This window comes from Salmo salar, chromosome 06, assembly GCF_965601325.2.
Source record: "Salmo salar chromosome 06, fSalSal1, whole genome shotgun sequence".
NCBI lineage: Eukaryota > Metazoa > Chordata > Actinopteri > Salmoniformes > Salmonidae > Salmo > Salmo salar.
In genome coordinates, this window is record NC_138296.1 from 84,745,007 (window position 1) to 84,768,408 (window position 23,402).

At 41.3% G+C, this 23,402-nt stretch overlaps 1 protein-coding gene and 1 non-coding gene across 2 annotated transcripts; both read left to right on the forward strand.

The window, feature by feature from the left end:
* Positions 1-11,796: 11,796 nt before the first annotated feature.
* Positions 11,797-11,883, forward strand: trnastop-uca (transfer RNA opal suppressor (anticodon UCA)). Its single transcript has one exon. It is a non-coding gene; the product is annotated as a tRNA-Sec (tRNA).
* A 2,083-nt stretch (positions 11,884-13,966) lies between these two features.
* On the forward strand, positions 13,967-17,878 carry LOC106608192 (fos-related antigen 2). Its single transcript, XM_014205991.3, has 4 exons — positions 13,967-14,570; positions 14,860-15,105; positions 15,822-15,929; positions 16,053-17,878. Exons 1-4 carry the CDS (start codon positions 14,457-14,459, stop codon positions 16,614-16,616), a joined length of 1,032 nt encoding a protein of 343 aa, XP_014061466.1. The 5' UTR covers positions 13,967-14,456; the 3' UTR covers positions 16,617-17,878.
* Positions 17,879-23,402: the final 5,524 nt, after the last annotated feature.

Sequence of the window (23,402 nt, forward strand, 5' to 3'; positions counted from 1 at the left end):
GAAATATGCAAACTATTATGTCCATGATATTCAACCTTGAATTCCACAGAAAAATTCTCCATCTTGCACTGTCATTTGTTTAAGAAATAGTCATCCTGAATGTTCTCATATCAATTTGTTACATTTGTTTGTGTGCACCTATAAACAGTAGGACGCAAGGATAGCTTGGTTAACATGACTACTGAATACTTCATGTATATGCTAATGGTGAAATATTCTGGATCAATGAAGTAGAAAGGGGTAGTATATCACATGTGGCAAACGGTTGCTGAGTAACCATGTTATTGGCATGCTGGCTGAGTTGCCAAGCGACCAACAGACAGCTTGCAGATGTAAGTCAGCTGTTACATCAGAGGCAGATTTATGAAACAATAGGGTATGCCATGGTGAGGCAGGAAATGGATAAGGGCTCTAAATATAGTCCCAGAGAGGCACTGTTGGTCTGAGAGGCACTGAAAGAAAGGGTGTATTGTAATAACGTAGCACAGTTATTATATAATGGTTTGCACTAGATCTCATGCAGCATTCTCCCAAAATGTTATGGAACACTTATGTAGAACAAACATGCCTCTCCGCTCTGTTCATGACATTTCTATCTGCAATGTTCCACGATGTTTGCCTAATGAACAAGGCCCAGGTGAACACGCTGGCTCCCACAATTACTCACTCTTATTTCCTCAGTCTTTTCCTACTCCTCTTTCTGATGTCTGCTTTTTTGTCCAACTCCTACTCACACTTCCACTCCTCCTATTCCGCTCTTCCACTCCTCCTACTCCCCCTGCTGACGTCACAGAACACATAACACAGGAATCTATAGCTCAGCTCCATTTAATGTGAATTATCTAAACAGGAGCACAGACACTGACGCAGATATAGACGCACACACACACACAATGTAGAGAATAACAAGCTTCCTTTCTAAATTCTAACAAAATCTTATTTTAAAGGTGCAATATGCAGAAATCAATCTGCCATTTCCTGTTTGCTAAAATTCTAATAGTTTGCCTAATTTCAGTTCATGTGACAAAACAAGCAATACTGTAGAGAATTATTATACCATTTAAACTGCTGTGAAATATATTTTCAATAACCAAAAATATTGTATTTTAAGTTGTTTGAAGCTGGTGTACAAAAAAAAAAGTAAAAGAAGCAAAAACTTAACTTAAAGAGGAATTTCACCCATCAGGAATCTGGAATTATTTTTATCCTGTCTGAGGCATTTCCAGGTCAGTAAGATGTGTTTCACACATAATTGCCCAGGAGTAAGGAAAGTATGGGCTTCGCTCGTTGAACGATACTGTCTATGACGGCTTCTGGTGTATTGATGGGGAGGGGATGGGGGGGGCTTTTTTCTTAAAGGGCGGCGGACATTAACAACGCAATCCTTTGGGAAAACTGAAAGAACTGACCAGACCACAATGGCTTCAAGTGATTCCTCTCATCAACATTTTTTTTTGTTACATCATGGTGACATTCAATCATACATGTTTCAACCGGAATATAGCGAAGATGAATCGAAACAAAGAGTTGGATTTAGCTAGAAGCTCAGATTCTACAGCCGATGCCAGCACCAAGGGGGTAGATGACAAATACGGTGGCAAGCTAAATAAGTAATTTTTCCTGCAAGCCACATAGCAAGCTAGCTAACTTTAGTTTATCTACTGAATCCCATATTGTGTATTGCTGGCTAACATACTAATGTGTTACAATGGGGGGGAAATCAAATTATTTTGTTTGATAACTTAGGTACCTGGTCTAGCTAACTAAGTTAGCTAAACAACTACAGGTAGACATATCCCACTACTGGCTTGCTTCTGAAACTAAGCAAGGTCGGTCCTGGTCAGTCCTTGGATGGGAGACCACATGCTGCTGGAAGTGGTGTTGGAGGGCCAGTAAGAGGCACCCTTTCCTCTGGTCTAAAAAAATATCCCAATCCCTGACATTGCCCTGTGTAGGTTTCTGTTATTGGATGGGATGTGAAATAGGTGTCTGTGGTCACTAAAAGATCACATGACACTTATCGTAAGAGTAGGGGTGTTAACCCTGGTATCCTGGCTAAATTCCCAATCTGGCTCTCATACCATCATGGTCACCTAATCATTCCAAGCTCACAATTGGTTCATTCATCCCCTGTATCTATTCCCCTGGTTGTTGCTGTAAATTAGAATGTGTTCTCAGTCAACTTACTTGGTAAAATAAGGGATAAATAAAAAACCTATGACTAAAAATAGAAGAGGTTTTACAATCGGAGATCTATTGTATCTTGATTGTAAAACCTCTTCTCTTTTAAGGCAACTAAACAACAAGCTATGACATTATAACCAGCCACCTAAAGCTAGGTTTACAAGCAAACGTTAGCACATGACTAGAGTTGGCTAGCCAGTTAGCTTGGCACCTGCTGACTTGTTACTATGTGCCAGGCCTCATGTTTGTAACTTTTTAGCAAACATGTGTAACATCCACAATTGTAAATAGTTTTACTATGTAACATAATTGACGAGGGATGAAATTTGTTATGATTATGACTGTGGATGCATTTCAAAATCACACAACTATAGCTAATTTTCCCCCAACATCAGACACCACCTAACTTCGGACACTCTCTAGCAGTTTGAGGATTAAATCACCTCGAGCTCAACATTTAAATGGACTGGAAAATAGCGGTATGTTTTGCGACTAAAGACACTCTTCTAGCTAGCTGACCACCGATTTTCATTGCAATTTATGTAAGTTAAGTTAGCTATTGAGAGTTTTCAAAAAAGTTATATATTTTGTGGGTCACGCTGTATAATGTAAAATTTGACTGTGTGACAAAGCACAGATCATTTAATATCCAACTTTTTACCTCTGAAATATAGCTAACCGATTCCATGCAAGTAATTTTTTTTACCCGGAAGGCTAGCCAACTATCTAGTAAACACTTCGGATTGATTTTTTTTTAAACAAAATTAAACAGATATATCTTGTAATTGAACAAAATAGTAAGGTGGCCAATAACTGGGGACCGTATGCCGATAATATGGGCCTTATTTTTTTTGCTAAACCGCTTATCAAAAAGCTGATAGTAGTAGTATTTCCACTGAAATGTCAAACATGCTAATTGCTAATCCGTTAGCTAACACTTTTACGACACCAATAATCACAAAAGATTGATGGCTTGATCACAAGGCAACACTGATTGAAAGTAATATGTTTCTTAAAAGCTGTTGAATATGGCGATAATACGGGGTGCTACACTAGGCATGGCACGGGATTCAAAACAGATGTAAATAACAAGTATAGGCTATCCAGCAAGCTAGCTAGCTAAGTTTACTAGCTAACAGTGAGGAGAAACAATAATACAACAATTTAACTCTTGTAAATCTCTAAAACTGATGAGCTGGTTTTACTATTAAAAAAATATTTGCCTAAGCATGCCTGTTAGACATGGCTGTAGCTAGATACTGTCTGCCTACCTACCAAGGTACATTTGAATGGTCTGGTCACTATGTAAAGGTTGAGTGTTATACCATATTTATTTATATTAGTCTAAATGTAATATCTGTGCCTGTCCACATGTATGCATGTTCAACTAGTCTACGCTAACGTTAAGTTGGAAATGAATTTGAAGGTTCATTACATATTCTATGCCAAAAAAGAGCCAATTATACAGATTATTCAGGGGTGACCGACCGGCTCGATTTGGTCTTATGTAGAAACATGCTACAACATGGTATATCATACATTGCATTTGATGAACAATGGGAAAGTAATTTTGCTTTGAAAGTTGATCAACTTGTAACCTCACTTTTGAGAAAATGGCCTTTGAATGTTTTAGTACCAACTGGAGAGCTCTTCTTTGTCTAAACCCATTCTGCATCTTGAAAATCCTAGAAGCTTTAGCCCGACCCATCTCTTTAACGGTTGATTCGAGTGTTCCGTACTAACAACAGCAGTCAAGCACCCAAGCTAACTGGCTAACTTGCTAGCTACTTCCATACACAAATGAGAACAGTTCACTGAACATTACTCGCTCTAGCAGAGCTGGTTAGGCTGTTTTTATGTTATCCAGAGCGTTTGTGACTGCAACTTGTTGGTGACTGAAACTGTGCTGTCAGATTGTTCGTTCGAAAATGAAGAGCGTTTCGCTCTCGGAGTGTTCAGAGCGCACATTGGATGCTCTGGCCGACGAGTAGGGTTGATCCGAGCGTTCAGACCTCACAATGGCAGTCAAGCACCCAAGCTAACTGGCTAACAAGGTTAGCTTGCTAGCTACTTCCAGACACAAATGAGAGAACAACCCACTCTGACCATTTTACTCGCTCTAGCAGAGCTGGATAGGCTGTTTTTATGTTATCCAGAGCGTTGGTGACTGTAACTGTGCTTCTGGCAACAATTTAATTATGCTTTTTGGCTGGCGTTTACTGACACCGGCCATATTCAGCAGGTGACGAACGTTCGGAAATTAATCAGTTATTCTGCGCTCTGGCACACTCAGACGAGAGTGCTCTGAAATTGGAGTAGATGGCCAGAGTAAATTTACGAACGCACCCGAAATGGTTACTTGCATAGTTGAGTATTTTGTTAAGATATTTAACTAGCTAGCTAGGTAAACAATGAGCCATAATCCTAACTCATGATGTTACTACCCTGCCTGAATCTGCAGGTAGCTAACCAACCAGGTTCAATGTGAACTAGCTAACATTAGGCTATAACTAGCCAAGCAAATGACTCTAAGATACTAATAATAAGATCATACATGTAACGTTAGCTAGTGTGCCAGCCAGCTAACATTAGCTAGCTAGCTAACAGTACACTTTAACTTGAAATGAAAATGACTGTCAAAATTAAAAACGTTTAATATCTGAAAATTTAGCTACCTAGACTATCTTACCCGCATACTTCATGGTTCGATGCTTCTCCCTGTCACGGATACCATGGTTGCCCTTAGTCTGAAGGTGTAATCCAGAGACAGGTGTTTTCTCCATCTCCTTAGCTATCATACTCAGTCCTCCAGAAAGTGGAGAAAAACACTTATATACAGTTGTAGTCGGAAGTTTACATACACCTTAGCCAAATACATTTAAACTCAGTTTTTCACAATTCCTGACATATAATCATAGTACATATTCCCTGTCTTAGGTCAGTTAGGATCACCACTTTATTTTAACAATGTGAAATATCAGAATAATAGTGGAGAGAATTATTTATTTCAGCTATTATTTCTTTCATCACATTCCCAGTGGGTCAGAAGTTTACATACACTCAATTAGTATTTTGTAGCATTGCCTTTAAATTGTTTAACTTAGGTCAAATGTTTCGGGTAGCTTTCCACAAGCTTCCACAATAAGTTGGGTGAATTTTGGCCCATTCCTCCTGACAGAGCTGGTGTAACTGAGTCAGGTTTGTAGGCCTCCTTGCTCGCACACGCTTTTTCAGTTCTGCCCACAAATTTTCTATAGGATTGAGGTCAGGGCTTTGTGATGGCCACTCCAATACCTTGACTTTGTTGTCCTTAAGCCATTTTGCCACAACTTTGGAAGTATGCTTGGGGTCATTGTCCATTTGGAAGACCCATTTGCAACCAAGTTTTAACTTCCTGACTGATGTCTTGAGATGTTGCTTTAATATATCCACATAATTATCCTGCCTCATGAAGCCATCTATTTTGTGAAGTGCACCAGTCCCTTCAGCAGCAAAGCACCCCCACAACTATATGCTGTCACACCCATGTTTCACGGTTGGGATGGTGTTCTTCGGCTGCATGCCTCCCCTTTTTCCTCCAAACATAACGATGGTCATTATGGCCAAACAGTTCTATTTTTGTTTCATCAGACCAAAGGACATTTCTCCAAAAAGTACGAACTTTGTCCCAATGTGCAGTTGCATATTGTAGTCTGGCATTTTTGATGGCGGTTTTGGAGCAGTGGCTTCTTCTTTGTTGAGCGGCCTTTCAGGTTATGTCGACATAGGCCTTGTTTTACTGTGGATTAGAATGCTGTTGTACCTGTTTCCTCCAGCATCTTCACAAGGTCCTTTGCTGTTATTCTGGGATTGATTTGCACTTTTCGCACCAAAGTATGTTCGTCTCTAGGAGACAGAACGTGTCTCTTGCCTGAACGGTATGACGGCTGTGTGGTCCCATGGTGTTTATACTTGCGTACTATTGTTTGTACAGATGAATGTGGTACCTTCAGGCATTTGGAAATGTCTCCCAATGATGAACCAGGCTTGTGGAGGTCTACCATTTTCTGAGGTCTTGGCTGATTTATTTAGATTTTCCCATGATGTCAAGCAAAGAGGCACTGAGTTTGAAGGTAGGCCTTGACATACATCCACAGGTACACCTCCAATTGACTCAAATTATGTCAATTAGCCTATCAGAAGCTTCTAAAGCTGGAAATTTCCAAGCTGTTTAAAGACACAGTCAACTTAGTGTATGTAAACTTCTGACCCACTGGAATTGTGATACAGTAAATTATAAGTGAAATAATCTGTCTGTAAACAATTGTTGGAAAAATTACTTGTGTCATGCACAAAGTAGATGTCTTAACCGACTTGCAAAAACTATGGTTTGTTAACAAGAAATGTGTGGAGTGGTTGAAAAACAAGTTTTAATGACTCCAACCTAAGTGTATGTAAACTTCCACTTCAACTGTATATTACATTTGTGTTGTTCGGTTCCACTGGACCCAAGGGTAATAAAAGTGTGGAAAAGTGTGTGTATAGGTGAAAACAAGTAAAAATGAAACAAAAAGGTTTGCTGTGTGACTTCACTCTGTCTTCCTCCTCACTGGGCCTGCTGTTTCAACATAGTACCAAGAACCTGTCTGTCTCCCTGCCTGTCTGTCTGTCTCCCGCTTTTCTCGCACTCTTTACCCTTTGTAGTGTGTGAAACTACACAACGTCTGCGGGAACCTGCACAGAGTTATTCCAAGACATTATTTCAATGCATTAGTTCCGATACATAGTAAAAAAATGCAGTATTTTCCCACACTACCAGCCAGGTGCAAATTGGGGGAGGGACACAACAAATAAATAACGTTGCATGTGTGGCTCCTTACCACAATCAATCAGTATGGCAAAATAATCTCTGTTCAGAGGGCCTTAGACATAATTTTTGCAGAGAGAGAAGCTGGTGTGGAAGGAGCATCTTCCACTTTGGAAGATGAAGAATTTTCAGAATATGAAGATCATGTCTCTGTCAATTCAGAGTCTGACAGTGAGTTGGAAGAGGATGATTAACCCTCAGCCAGCCCCAAGGCCCAGCCCATCAGCAACCACCTCATCAGCAGACTGCAGGAGGAGAAATATGGATGTCAAAAAATGGAATGGTCTTCTTTCCCAAGAAATGAGCCACCCCACATGGCTGCCAATGTAATAAGGATGTAACCAGGGCCGACTCATGTGCGGGACATAAAGACTTCATTTCAAACCCCAGACACCATCCAGAAAATTATTCTGGACTGCACTAATTTGGAGGGAAGGCGTGTTTTTGAAGAGAGATGGAAGGAGATGGACCAAACATATTTAAATGCATACTTTGGGGTTATTATCCTTGCTGGTGTTTTCAGATTAAATGGGGAATCCACAGAATCCCCGTGGGATGCAGAAACTGGCAGAGAACTCTTCAATGCAACATTGTCTCTGGAAAACATCCACATTATTTTCCGGATGGCCGCTGCCCCTTCAGGCAGTACATACCTTCTAAACCCGCAAAATATGGAATCAAGATCTGGGCTGCCTGTGATGCTGCTTCATCATATGTCTGGAACTTGCAAGTGTATATGGGGAAGCCAGATGGAGGAGCCCCTGAGAAGAACCAAGGGATGCGGGTTGTCCTGGATGTGACACAGGGACTCCGTGGCCACAACATCACATGCAATAACTTTTTTACTTCGCACAAGCTGGGACAGGAGCTCCTCAAGAGGAAGCTGATGATGGTAGGAACAGTACGAAAAAACAAGCCAGTTCTCCCACCTCAGCTGTTGAATACACAGAACAGGCCTATCAATTCCTCTAAGTTTGTGTTCACGGCCGACATGTCCCTAGTGTCCTACGTGCGAAAGAAAGACAAAAATGTAGTACTCATGAGTACGCTGCATAGGGATTGGAGAATCTGTGGCCAGGAACATCAAATAACAGAAATCAAAATGGATTACAATGCCACGAAAGGAGGGGTGGACATTTTAGACAAGCTGGTGACTGGCTACAGCTGCAAAAGAAGAACCCTACGCTGGCCACTTGTGATATTCTTCAACAACTTAGACAACGCGTTTGTCATCTGGATTGCGTTGAACCCAGATTGGAACAGAGGTAAGCTCCAGAGGAGACGGATCTTTCTCAAGGAGCTGGGCAAGTCATTGGTAAGACCTCAAATCAACATATCTCAAGGACCCCAGCTTCTGCAGCCATCATGAGGAAGATTCAGGAGGATGCTGGTGCCCCATCCGCCCGACCCACAGAACCAACAACTCCAATACCGGAAGTAAGTGTGAGTGATGTTGATGCATGTGGGTGTGTCTGACTCTCCTACCTTGGCCTGCTGTAACTATATAGTGGTGAGTGAGGAGTGAGTGAGTGAGTGAGTGAGTGAGTGAGTGAGTGAGTGAGTGAGTGAGTGAGTGAGTGAGTGAGTGAGTGAGTGAGTGAGTGAGTGAGTGAGTGAGTGAGTTGTTAGTAAAATTCCTGAACTAAGTGTTTTCATCATTCTAGACTGCAGCCGGTAGCAACAAGAAGTGCTGCGATTTGTGTGGACCCAAGAAGGACAGGAAGACACAGTACACATGCATCAAGTGCAAGAAATACATTTGCAACACACACACACTGTGAAACTATGTCCCTCGTGGTGTGTAGACTGGCCTTAATTTGTGTTCAATGGGGCTCATTTATCATTTCCATAAAATACTGTAGGTAAAATGTGTCCTTCCAATTTGTTCAGTTCAAAGCAATAAACATCAATAGTGATGAAATCCTTGTTTAATTTACATTTGTTCAAGATAAACATGATTTATTCCACCCATGTCTTTTATCCCCAAAACAACAAATAGCGCTTTTATTGATAAATGTGATCTAGCAGAGGTAAATGGCAAATATTAACAATGTATGCTGTCTATATTGTTGTAATTGATATAAGTCAACATCTAAGTATTAAGAATTAAGTATTTTTACGTAAATTGTTATGGCTGAATTGTTTTAAAAACCCAATAATATTGTGGGTCCATCAGACATTGGGTGAATAACAAAAACATAAACACAACACAAGGGTTAAGGATTTAAAACATCTGTCTGAAAGGGTCTTTTCCAACCTTAAAAGGATAAATATTCACACGCAACACCATGGGCAGGAAAGGTTGAATACATTGGCCATGCTATCAATCCAGCATGACTTCTGCCGCGTTCAAAACAACTGGAAACTCAGAACTGGGAAATCTCTGACTTTGGTGTGTTCAAGACAACTGGGAACTGAGCTCCGACTGGGAAAATACGTTTTGAACGGTAATCCAACTTGGAATTTCAAGTCGGGAACTCGGGCCTCCTTCTAGAGCTCAGACTTTCCGACCTGAAGATCACTGACATTATGATTCGACCTCGTTTTTTTCTCGAGTTCCAAGTTGTCTTGAAAGCACCATATATCCAGAGAATGACAGAATTTGATGACAAAGTTTGCCCACAAGAAGGACCGCCGCGCCACCTTCCTGTTCAAGTGAGCACAGCACAAAAATGGTTCAAAAATGTATTGTATGCTACTGCATAAATTATGTAATAGGTCAGGGATATACAGTGCATTTGGAAAGTATTCAGAACCCTTGACTTTTTCCACATTTTGTTACGTTACAGCCTTATTCTAAAATGTAATTGTTTTTTTCCTCATCAATCTCCACACAATACTCTATAAAGAGAAAGCAAAAACAGTACATTTTTTATTTTGGGAAACGTATTACAAATAAAAACTGAAATATCACATTTACATAAGCATTCAGTCCCTTTACTCAGTACTTTGTTGAAGCACCTTTACCAGCAGTTACAGTATCGAGTCTTCTTGGGAATGACGCTACAAGCTTGGAACAACTGTATTTGGGGAGTTTCTCCCATTCTTCTCTACAGATCCTCTCCTCAGTAAAAGGCACATGACAGCCTGCTTGGAGTTTGCCAAAAGGCACCTAAAGGACTCTCAGACCATGAGAAACAAGATTCTCTGGTCTGATGAAACCAAGATTGAACTCTTTGGCCTGAATGCCAAGCGTCACGTCTGGAGGAAACCTGGCACCATCCCTACTGTGAAGCATCATGGTGGCAGCATCATGCTGTGGGGATGTTCTTCAGTGGCAGGGACTGGGAGACTAGTCGGGATTGACGGAAAGATGAACAGAGCAAAGTACAGAGAGATCCTTGAAAACCTGCTCCAGACCTCAAACTGGGGAAAAGGTTCACCTTCCAACAGGACAACGACCCTAAGCACACAGCCAAGAAAACGTAAGAGTGGCTTCGGGACAAGTCTCTGAATTTCTTTGAGTGGCCCAGCCAGAGCCCAGACTTGATTATCTCTGGAGAAACCTGAATATAACTGTGCAGTAACGCTCCCCATCCAACCTGACAGAGCTGGAGAGGATCTGCAGAGAAGAATGGGAGAAACTCCCCAAATACAGGTGTGCGTCAGGTAGCGTCATACCCAATAAGACTTGAGGCTCTAATCGCTGCCAAAGGTGCTTCAACAAAGTACTGAGTAAAGGCTCTGAATACTTATGTAAATGTCATATTTTTTTATATATATAGAGAAATTTGCTAAAATGTCTAAAAACCTGTTTTTGCAATGTCATTATGGGGTATTGTGTGTAGATTGATGAGGAAAAAAAGTATTTAATCAATTTTAGAATAACGCTGTAGCGTAACAAAATGTGGAAAAAGTCAAGGGGTCTGAATACTTTGCGAATGGACTGTATAAAGGGCAACTGAAATAACTGATTAGGGGAATTCAAGTTTAAATCTCATGGATATAATCATTTGCATATGTCCCAGGATGCTTTGCAGTGCTACATTCCCAACTCCAAATGTTAGTTTTGATTGAAAACAAACATCTTACCTGTTAAAGGGTCCAGCTTCAGTCAGTTGATTCTAGCCATCCTTTATGCTTGTTCTAGTCGAGCAGCTTACTCTCCTATTCAGCAGAGGACCCCCACTTTTGTTAGTGTCTTATTGGTCAAGGTCACACCAAATACTTATCACCACATCTCATTCAGCCTATCAGCAGCCTTGATTCCCAGGACTTCAGTTTCAGTTGGTCTATTACCCCAACACGCTGTGTGGTCAGAAACGTGCTTTCTCAATCCTGATGAGCACTTCCACAGTTTTCCCTCCTGCTGAACTTTTCCTCTTGTGTACTGAATCCCTGTATGTCTGATGTTTAACTGTGAATGCATCTAAACGACCACATAGTTAATGTCTGTTATCACTGGACATGATTCTCAGATATCTGAACCATGAGTGGTCAAATGTGTGTGTAATGTGTGAGTGTGGACATCTTCCATTAAACTCCCCTTAACCTGGACATCTGCCTCATCCTTGTTCTGACCGGACATTCTGTAGTGGTTGCTACCGGCCTTAAGCCAGTACCGAAGGTTTCTTATTATATTATATTCATGGTCCTTTGATTCTCTACAACACCACACCTTTTTTTCCTGCTGTGAATACGCATATGGGATTTAAATGTGCTTTCCTAATCACCAAATAATTGTAAATAAAATCATTTAACTACATAATGTAAAAACATATGTCAAATTGATGCTGAATATAAGAGCCAGATGCTCTCTTAATTCTACCCAGATGAGTTTCAGTGGTCTGGGGTGCAGGCTTCAAACCTGTAGCTGATGAGAGTCAAAGTGGTTCAATTCCACCTTCTAGGCAACACTGAAAATATGTCTGCTTTCCTCTGAGAAAAAATAATAAAAGAATTGGGAAGATGGTTATGGAAAACAGCCGAAGTGGAATGAATTTCCAACAATAACAGAACTGTAGTAAAATGCACTTCAATCTAAAAAGCAATTATCACATTCCCTTTTCAAAGCAAAAAAACCCAGTCTTCACACAAGTTTTACTTCAAACACTATTAGACACAGTCAAGATTGCATTTGTGTAACAACAGCAGATGCGAGATGCATCAATACAAGATATGTAACCTACCTCAGTTACCTCACACTGTATGCACATGAGGTGGGTTCAGCTATGCCTATCTCTAACAGTTCAACTATATATACAGTGCATTCAGAAAGTATTCAGACCCCTAGACATTTTACACATTTTGTTACGTTACAGCCTTATTCTAAAATGTATTAAATACATTTTTTCCCTCATCAATCTACACACAATACCCCAGGCTTTTAGATGTTTTTGCAAATGTATTAAAAATAAAAAACAGAAACCTTATTTACATAAGTATTCAGACCTTTTGCTATGACTCGAAATTGAGCTCAGGTGCATCCTGTTTTCATTAATCATCCTTGAGATGTTTCTACCACTTGATTGGAGTCCACCTGTGGTAAATTCAATTGATTGGACATGATTTGGAAAGGCACACACCTGTCTATGTGAGTTCCCACAGTTGACAGCGCATGTCAGAGCAAAAACCAATCCATGAGGTCAAAGGAATTGTCTGTAGAACTCCATGACAGGATTGTGTTGAGGCACAGATCTGGGGAATGATACCAAAAAAAGTGTCTGCAGCGTCGAAGATCCCCAAGAACACAGTGGCCTCCATCATTATTAAATGGAAGAAGTTCGGAACCATCAAGACTTCATAGAGCTGTCCACCTGGCCAAACTGAGCAATCGGGAGAGAAGGTCCTTGGTCAGGGAGGTGAACAAGAACCCAATGGTCACTCTGACAGAGCTCCAGAGTTCCTCTGTGGAGATGGGAGAATCTTCCACAAGGACAACCATCTCTGCAGCACTTCACCAATCAGGCCTGTATGGTAGAGTGGCCAGACAGAAGCCAGTAGCATTTTTTTTGTACTTTTTTGTTAATACATTTTCCAAAATTTATAAAATTCACCGTTTTTTCTTTCTCATTATGTCGAGATTGATGAGGACAAAAAAAACGATTTAATCAATTTTAGAATAAGGCTGTAATGTAACAAAATATGGAAAACGTCAAGGGGTCTGAATACTTCCCAAATGCATTGTATAAATGCAGATGCCAAGTTGGCAGTGAGGGATTTAGGTCTCCACTGATGAAAACATATGTTGTGGCCTATTAATAATGTGAGACACGGTGTGCTGTGGTCAAGACTCTGGGAACACCATGTTCTCCTTAAATACATACAGGAACAGCAGCCAGGGTTTAAGACCCTCCACGGATACACCCTGTGCCCTGCCATTGTCCGCTCTGAAAAGAGGAGCATGTTAATCACACATAAAGCCCAGAGTTGAGCAGAGGGTCTGGTGAGCTCAGAATGAATGCATACACACACCATCCCAATTGGTGTAATTGTGGTCAGAAAGAGAAAGGCTAAACACACACACACACACACACAGGGGGAATCACTTTTCTCCTTTACAGAGAAATTCTGACTTCAATTTTTATATAGAGACTTTTTTTTACACTCTTCTATACTCAATATTTAATTATGTTTCCTATCTACTGTTCCTCTGGACAACACAATGCAGACAATCTCAGTATGTTGTGAGGGGAGACTAAATGCTGAAGGGAGAGAACAAAAGACTGCTGTAAATTAAAGCTCATCCACTTTACATAATGAGGGAGAAGGACATATAAAAGAATGCCTTGAGGTCCAGCTGAAAAAGTCCAAGAGAGAAGGAATAAAATATGTGTGCTTAAATACAGCAGTTATATGGCAATAACCACATCCAACCTCTGCTTACATCCGTTTGCTTCTGTCCAGATCTTTTACTCTGATTTCACAATTCATTCGCGGTTTCCTGTTTCCTGAGCGACATGTTATTTTGTCTGAAGCCTGAAGAAGCTAAGCCTACAGCTCTCATCTCTGCAGCGCTGGACGGAAACACTCTTCTATGTGACGTCAATTAAACCATGGTAGCTACCCACACACTTCAGCTCTGACGGCAATTGTCCTGTTTTTGGATGCCTGCGTCAGCAAGACCTTTTTAAAATCACCACATGGCATACATGGAATCAGTTGACCATATTTGCAATTTCCATGATGTGTTAAAGAGTTTTTCAGACATTGTATTATCACCGAGGTACCGGATCTAGAATTTATCTCATTTGGCTATAAATAAGTTTCAGTCTTCACAGTCGCAGCTACCTCCGTCTCCCTGTGCGCCTGGATGATGACGTGCTCGTCCAGGCAGAACGATAGATTTCAACAGCATTACTTCATAAAATCTAGTCTTTCTATTGGCAAATTAACTATTTAATTGGTATTAGTAAACGGCGACTAAATAATTCGAGTTTTGTCCACTGCATTCTGAGTGTTTGTTGGCTCGTGGAACAAACGGACCATGCATCTGAACCACTCCGCGGACCACGAGACCACTCTCCGTGGCGGGAAAAGGGGTCAGCTCGAGCTCTCCTCCGATGCCGTCAATAGTTGGGCATCCTCAAAATCCCAACAGGTATTCGTATGCCTATTCTACCTAAATTAAAATTACACGTTTGCTTCAAATAGCCTACTTTGTGATATTTTTTTTTTACCATATATAGCCTATATTAATTCGTTGATTAATTATGATAAAATGTAAATGAAGTGTAGGCAAGGCAAATAGGCTAAGGCAACAATTTCATTATTGAGTAGTACTACTTGGAAACAAGCTAAGACTGAGGCAGCCATAGCCTACCACTTAATAATGCAAAAGCTCATGTAGCCTACTGTTTTTCAATTGTTATTTTTCTATCCCTCTCCAGTATCCTGTCAAAATGCAGCTACCCAGCAGTTCCTTCATCCCCACCATCAATGCCATCACGTCCAGTCAGGAGCTGCAGTGGATGATCCAGCCAGCTATTCTAGCCTCCAAGCCTGGCCACTGCCTACGCTCTCACCCCTACCAGCCCCTGGACATCAGCAGTAGCCTGGGGCCTGGGAGCCACACAAGGCTCGGGGTAATACGGACAGTGGGCAACACGCATGGAAGGAGCAGGCGTAGTGATCAGGTAACAGTAAGGAAACACACTGTACAGGAAGACCGAGAGGCTTTGACTAAGGGATATGGATATGTTGTTAATATTGTGGATATAATAATAAAAAAAATATTGTTATTGCAATATACAGTTTTTCACAGTAGATCAAAATATCAATATATTCATACTGCAATATATATTTTTTCCGTAAGTAGCCTATAGCAGTGGTTCCCAACTCAGTACAGCTTTAAACTTTTTCTTGGACATTGTAATAGTAGAATGTACATGGTGCGATTTCTAAATCGTGTAGTGCATCATCAGTTCCTCATGTCATGTCAGTCATTGTGAACTTTAGTGAGCTATTTGTCAGAAATGACCAGATCAACTAGCGCATGTCAGCTAATGTTTTTTTATGTTGGTTTTTAGCCCATATATATTGTTGTAAAAAACAAATGCACTCAAATATCACATGCATACACTTTAGGCATGGCAAAATGTGTAGATTTGCAGGAAATAAGCTTACAACCAGCAAAATACTCTCCACCAACAAGGAGTGTGAACAGTCTGTGTCATGAACAGTGCTTGTGCCTGTAGACATAGATGCTGGAAGGGGGGCCCAAATGAAAAGGTTTTGGAACCCCTGGTCTATAGTATCTATCTCATGTTAGAGTTGACCGTTTTTATTCAAATGAATGGCATATCCAGCCAAATGCTGTTTCTCACTGTTTCTCACTGTTTTCCATCAACAGTTGAACCCAGCTGAAGAGGAGAGGAGAAGGTTGCGGAGAGAAAGGAACAAGCTGGCTGCTGCCAAGTGTCGCAACCACAGGAAGGAGCTGACCGACCAACTGCAAGGAGTGAGTCCAAACAGAGAGAATGACCAGTCAGTCAATACTGTAGCTCAACCTACCTACTGTTTTGTAAGCATAGATGGATGTTGATGGTTATGAACTATGAACTCTTGTTGTCTGTCCTATAAGGAGACTGATGAACTGGAGAGAGAGCAGGCCAGCTTGAAGACCCAGGTTGAGAGGCTCCAGGAGGAGAGAGAGAAGCTGGAGCGCGTGCTAGTGTTGCATGCCCCAGTGTGTCTACTGGGCTGTGACGGGCATCCCCAGGCTCAGCCACTGCCCCCTCTCGCCCCGACCATGTACCCCACAGCCACCTCCCCCCTGGCCAAACCCCTGAGCCCCCCTCCCACGATAAAGCAGGAGCCCCAGGAGGAGATGCTGTTCTCCTTTCACCACCATGAACACTGCGCCATCAAACCCACCTATCGCCATGTAGAAGAGTACTGTCCCAGTGTCGACTGCTTCACCACCCCATCCATGGTGAGCTGCAGCCCAGCCCATTTGGTGGATCTATCCTGTCCCATGCTGTCTCACCATCACCCCAGCCTGGGTGAGCAGGATAGGGCTGAGTCCTCATTCCGGGAAGAGGCCCTTCCCAACAACTTGCTCTCCAAGCCTCTCCCTGGTAGTGACATGAGTCTTGAGGATGGACTACTGGGACCACGATTCTCCCCCACCTTGTTGACTCTGTAGGGCAATGATTTACAGTAAAGTGGACAAATATAATGTACAGCACTATACTGTACTTTAATCACTATGGAATGTTCAGATGCTATTCTTTGAAATACTTGACCAGCATCGGATTTGGTCTGCCTGGTATAATGGAATCGTCCCAAAAGTACAAGCTCCATGCTAAGGCCTAGATTCAATCAGATCAAGTGTTAAACTGTGATAGCAGACACACGAATAATGAATGTTTTTGCTGTCAGAGGTGGAACTGCGTTGGAGCCGTCAAATCGGTGAGTAGCTGCTCTTGCGATCATTGTCAAGAAGCCACATCTGTCCCCACTCGCTTTGGAAGTTCAGAGCGAGAAAGTGAAGACTATAATAATTACGCTCAAATTGAAAAATAATTAAACTATATAAAGAGGATTTCTATCAGCCTAATTGATGTGTAGATTCCATCTCACATTCCAGTGTTCCAACTTGGAAACAAGGCTGCATGGGATTTCTGTTAATTGGACTCTGTGAAGCCAATGGCAATGTCCGCTTTAGGTATAATGCCTGGAGCCACTTGTGGATTTGACAGCTCTAACAGCAGTTCCACCTCTGACACCACCAAAACAACCGCTATGCTGATGTCACTAAAGCGGATCTGATTGAATAGAGCACTTTCTCAAGCAGAGACTAGGCTATAGTATACTGTCAAGTATCTAAAAGTTTTTGACATGTGTATTTTACTGAGCTCTGGAGAGGATTCTTCCCTTGTAAGAGGAAGATAAAGGTTTAACTAGATATTCTTTTCAAGTTTGGCTCTTGTCAATACGTCAATACTTCAATCATATCCATTTTCAAACTGAAAATCGATTGACTGGTAGTTTGGTTTGTTAGACACTAGATGGTGCTGCAAGACATTGCCTTGGCACAACTGTAAAGCACTACTGTAAATTTCAATGGCAAATATTTATTAACCATTAGTTCTGTTTAGTATTTAATTGCTGTGCCATTTATTAAAGACAATCTGTATGTAGAAGCCATTTTATGATTTTAAGTTGGAGTAATGGTTGTCACGACAACACTGACTAATTTTCTACAGTCAAATGTGATATGAACACAATGCAACATTACTTACCATACATCTGAGGTAGAAGTGTCAAAGCAATAGTCATCCACAATGATTTGCTATAATGTTGACCTTTATTTTTATCTCATATTGTTTGTTATTCATTCTTGACGGTTTTCATTAGGTTTCAATGTATTATTCGAGGCTGTACAATAAATTAATATGAAGAGTATTTGTTGTATAGTTTGCTGTGTGAAACATATTTTAAAATATGAATTGCTGGCAGTATGATCATAATATATAAGACCTCTCTGTGAGAATACAGACTCGGGACATAACGGACAAAAAGTTAACATACACCTTAGCCAAATACATTTCAACTCAGTTTTTCACAATTCCTGACATTAATCAAAGTAAAAATTCCTTGTTTTCGGTCAGTTAGGATCACTACTTTATTTTAAGAATGTGAAATGTCAGAATAATAGTGGAGAGAATTATTTATTTCAGCTATTATTTCTTTCATCACATTCCCAGTGGGTCAGACGTTTACATACACTCAATTAGTATTTGGTAGCAGTGCCTTTAAATTGTTTATCTTGGGTCAAACATTTTGGGTAGCCTTCCACAAGCTTCCCACAATAAGTTGGGTGAATTTTGTCCCATTCCTCCTGACAGAGCTGGTGTAACTGAGTCAGGTTTGTAGGCCTCCTTGCTCGCACACGCTTTTTCAGTTCTGCCCACAAATTTTCTGTAGGATTGAGGTCAGGGCTTTGTGATGGCCACTCCAATACCTTGACTTTGTTGTCCTTAAGCCATTTTGCCACAACTTTGGAATTATGCTTGGGGTCATTGTCCATTTGGAAGACCCATTTGCAACCAAGCTTTAACTTCCTGACTGATATCTTGAGATGTTGCTTCAATATATCCACATAATTTTCCTCCTCATGATGCCATCTATTTTGTGAAGTGCACTAGTCCCTCCTGCAGCAAAGCACCCCCACAACATGATGCTGCCACCCCCGTGCTTCACGGTTGGGATGGTGTTCTTCAGTTTGCAAGCGTCCCCCTTTTTCCTCCAAACATGACGAGGGTCATTATGACCTTACAGTTACATTTTTGTTTCATCAGACCAGAGGACATTTCTCCATGTCTCTTCTTCCTGAGCGGTATGACGGCTGTGTGGTCCCATGGTGTTTATACTTGCTTACTATTGTTTGTACAGATGAACGTGGTACCTTCAGTCGTTTGGAAATTGCTCCCAAGGATGAACTAGACTTGTGGAGGTCTACAATTTTTTTTCTGAGGTCTTGGCTGATTTCTTTAGATTTTCCCATGATGTCAAGCAAAGAGGCACTGAGTTTGAAGTTAGGCCTTGAAATACATCCACAGGTACACCTCCAATTGACTCAAATGATGTCAATTAGCCTAAAATTTACATTTACGTCAAATTGGTGCATTCACCTTAAGAAATCCAGTGGAACAACCACTTTACAATAGTACATCTATATGTTTTTTTGGGGGGGGTTAGAAGGATTACTAATCCTATCCCAGGTATTCCTTAAAGAGGTGGGGTTTCAGGTGTCTACAGAAGCTTCTAAAGTCATGACATCATTTTCTGGAATTTTCCAAGCTGTTTAAAGGCACAGTCAACTTAGTGTATGTAAACTTCTGACCCACTGGAATTGTGATACAGTGAATTATAAGTGAAGTAATGTGTCTGTAAACAATTGTTGGAAAAATGATTTGTGTCATGCACAAAGTAGATGTCCTAGCGGACTTGCCAAAACTATCGTTTGTTAACAACAAATGTGTGGAGTGGTTGAAAAACAAGTTTTAATGACTCCAACCTAAGTGTATGTAAACTTCTGACTTCAACTGTACATATGATGCAATTGTAACAGCTACATAGAGCATTATTAAAGCTTTATAATACATTCCACTTGGAAGATGTATGCCACAAATGTACAACTAAACCAGAGGACCAAAATGCAAAAATCATGTTCATTGTTTGCTTATGAATGTGTTACGTGAATGCTAACATTGAAATCATACAATCAAATATATATTCCAATCATACACCATGCGTTTTACTCCGCTGCTACTTTCAGGTGAGGGATATTAGCAGTTGTCAGTTCTTGGAAGAATTCTGTCTGAACTTTAACCTTCAGTGTTGTTGACCTGTAGTCCTGTGTACTGATGCAAATCAATACATATCACAGTCTATAAATGATCGTGCACTCTTCCCCTCTTCTTAGTGACATGATATTCATCACATACTTCCAGTTGATCTTGCATTTCCCAGACACATTATAGAAATGTATTCTCTGCTTCTAGCTTTTTTTTCTCCATCCTTGTAAAGGTACTACAGTGTACTACTGTTATTGTTGCAAAACACTTATGAAAACGGATGAAATCAACATATTGCTGAGCAATCTGTAGATCTCCTGAGCTGGTTACTAAGCAACATACATATATATATATATATATATATATATATAAAATGATATATATTATCATTTTTTGATGAGTTGGGAATGCCTTGCTTCTCCATGTGGAGTCAATTTACCATTGGAAGAGTAAGGTCAGTCAACACAGTGAGTATCTCATAGGTGGCCTAGATGTACTACCTAGACTCTAGGTCCTGGAGCAATAGAAGCAACGCTCCAGTGCCAGAGGACATTGGAGCCCAACCGACACCCTTGTGGAAGGATTTCTACAGTGCCAGAGGACCTTGGAGCCCAACCGACACCCTTGTGGAAGGATTTCTACAGTTCCAGAGGACCTTGGAGCCCAACCGACACCCCTGTGGAATGTTTTCTACAGTGCCAGATGTCTTTGGAGCCCAACCCACACCCCTGTGGAAGGATTTCTACAGAGCCAGATGTCCTTGGAGCCCAAACAACACACCTGTGGAAGGATTTCTACAGAGCCAGATGTCCTTGGAGCCCAAACAACACCCCTGTGGAAGGATTTCTACAGTGCCAGAGGTCCTTGGAGCCCAATCGACACCCCTGTGGAAGGATTTCTTTCTCTGCCCCAAACTCCTCTTTAGGCTGAGGGAAGGGAGTTTTGGTTGCATGCTGACAGAAGTGCTAGTGCTAGGACCATTGGACACAACTCATACGCCTTATTCTCTCTTCATATCAGCCGTAAACAAGAGAAGAAAAAAGTTGTCATATGACCAACAGGAAGGAAGGCCGGATACTGTGGATTGTAGATCCCTTCACTATTCATCAGCATATCATACTAATCTCAGTGTGTTGTTGAGGTGTGTGTTAAAGGAGAAGACCCCATGAAGACTAGCAGACCTCAGGAAGACCCATGTAGACTCCCGTGGACCCCAAGGAAGACTAGCAGACCTCAGCAAGACCCATGTAGACTCCCATGGACCCCAAGGAAGACTAGCAGACCTCAGGAAGACCCATGTAGACTACTGTTGACCCCAAAGAAGACTAGCAGACCTCAGGAAGACCCATGTAGACTCCTGTGGACCCCAAGGAAGACTAGCGGACTTCAGGAAGACCCCTATAGAATCCTGTAGACCCCAAGGAAGTCTAGTGGACCCCAGCAAATCTGCAGTGGTCTAAATGTTCCATGCTGTAACCATGCTTAGGAAGGGAAATAAAGAGAAAAAGCCTAATGCAGCCTGGGAAGTATGCACCTGAATTGTTTTTCTCCTCCATTAACACTTAATTTCTCTACTTCTTTCCTCTGGTAACTCCTCCTTTCCTTACCTTTCCGAATCTTCTCACCTGTCCTTTAATCTCTTTCCCATCCATCACCTGTGCTCTCATCACCTTCCTTTTAATCCTCCTCTCCTCACCTTCACTCTCATTCTCATTTCATCTACTCACTGAAGGATGAGAGGGGCCTAGGGTCTGTTGTGGCATCCTTCAGACGCAGACTGCTACAACACAAACATTTTCCTGATTCTGCATAAGGTAAGTACTGTCGTGACTCTTGTCTCTGTTTAGTGTTAGCAGTATAGTCACGGAACCATTGCAGAGTTGCAAAGAAAAAGCCATCTCTCAGACTGGCCAATAAAAATAAAAGATGGGCAAAAGAACACAGTCACTGGACAGAGGAACGCTGCCTAGAAGGCCAGCATCCTGGAGTCGTCTCATCACTGTTGACATTGAGACTGGTGTTTTGCGGGTACTATTTAATGAAGCTGCCAATTGAGGACTTGTGAGGCATCTGTTTCTCAAACTAGACACTCTAATGTACTTGTCCTCTTGCTCAGTTGTGCACTGGGGCCTCCCACTCCTCTTTCTCTTTTTTAATCCAGTCAGATAAACACTCAACAGCCTACCCGACCGCTCAGGGCTTCCGCATGGTCCTAAAGCACACCGTCGCCTCGTTTTGTATCACATTCCAATGATAAAACTTGGGGGGGCAAAAATTCAATTTCAGAATGTGTCCCCCTCCGTCCCCAGTGGAAATTGTGCCCCTGGGTTTTACTGTATACCATCTTCTCACATCAGATAGCGCTGTGTGACGTGTTAGGATGACTCCGTCTGACGGAAGACAATGACCATGACTAATTGACACAGGGTGCAAAAACATGGACTATAGTCTTGACAGAAAAGGTGGACATGGGGATGATGAACTGGAAAACATGAGCATGACAAACCACTCTTTTATATGGATTCAGGGGATGTTCTATACCTTACAATTACCATGGCATTGTTGAATACTCGTTTCCGATTGGATTGAAGGGCATTATAGATTCTCTACGTCGTTCATTATTTTCCATAGAATGCATAGCCCCTTGTTGATTATCCCTTACATAATGCATGTGATCATTTTCATCACTGCTTGTCATATGCATTTGCTCATTTGTGTCACAATATTCTCCTTCGTCTGAAGATATCTCAAAATCACTGTCAGAAAAGGTGGACCAATACGCAGCGGGTTGCGTGCGCAACATCATTTTTATTAACTATGATGTACACGGAAAACAATAAACACGAAATGAACGAGTGACAGTTTCACAGGCTATACAAATACTTACAGCAGTGCGAAATAAAACAACCCACAACCCCAAGAGAAAAACACACACCTAATATATGACTCCCAATCAGGAACAACGATATCCAGCTGTTCCTGATCGGGAGTCACAAGACTAACACAGAAACAGAACAACTAGAAACTACATACAACACACAACTTCTGCCACGTCCTGACCAAATACTAAACAACTACTCCCTCTTTTTTTATTTTTTTTCACCTTTATTTAACCAGGTAGGCAAGTTGAGAACAAGTTCTCATTTACAATTGCGACCTGGCCAAGATAAAGCAAAGCAGTTCGACAACATACAAAAACACAGAGTTACACATGGAGTAAAACAACATACAATCAATGATGCAGTAGAAGAAAAAAAAATAAGACTATATACAATGTGAGCAAATGATGTGAGATAAGGGAGGTAAAGGCAAAAAAATGCCATGGTGGCAAAGTAAATAAAGTATAGCAAGAAAAACACTGGAATGGTAGATTTGTAGTTTGAAGAAAGTTCAGAGATAAAATATAAATAATATGGTGCAAAGGAGCAAAATAAATAAAATAAATAAATACAGTAGGGGAAGAGGTAGTAGTTTGGGCTAAATTATAGATGGGCTATGTACAGGTGCAGTGATCTGTGAGCTGCTCTGACAGCTGGTGCTTAAAGCTAGTGAGGGAGATAAGTGTTTCCAGTTTTCCTCTGCTGGTCAGGACGTGACAGTACCCCCCCCCCCCTAAAGGTGCAGACCCC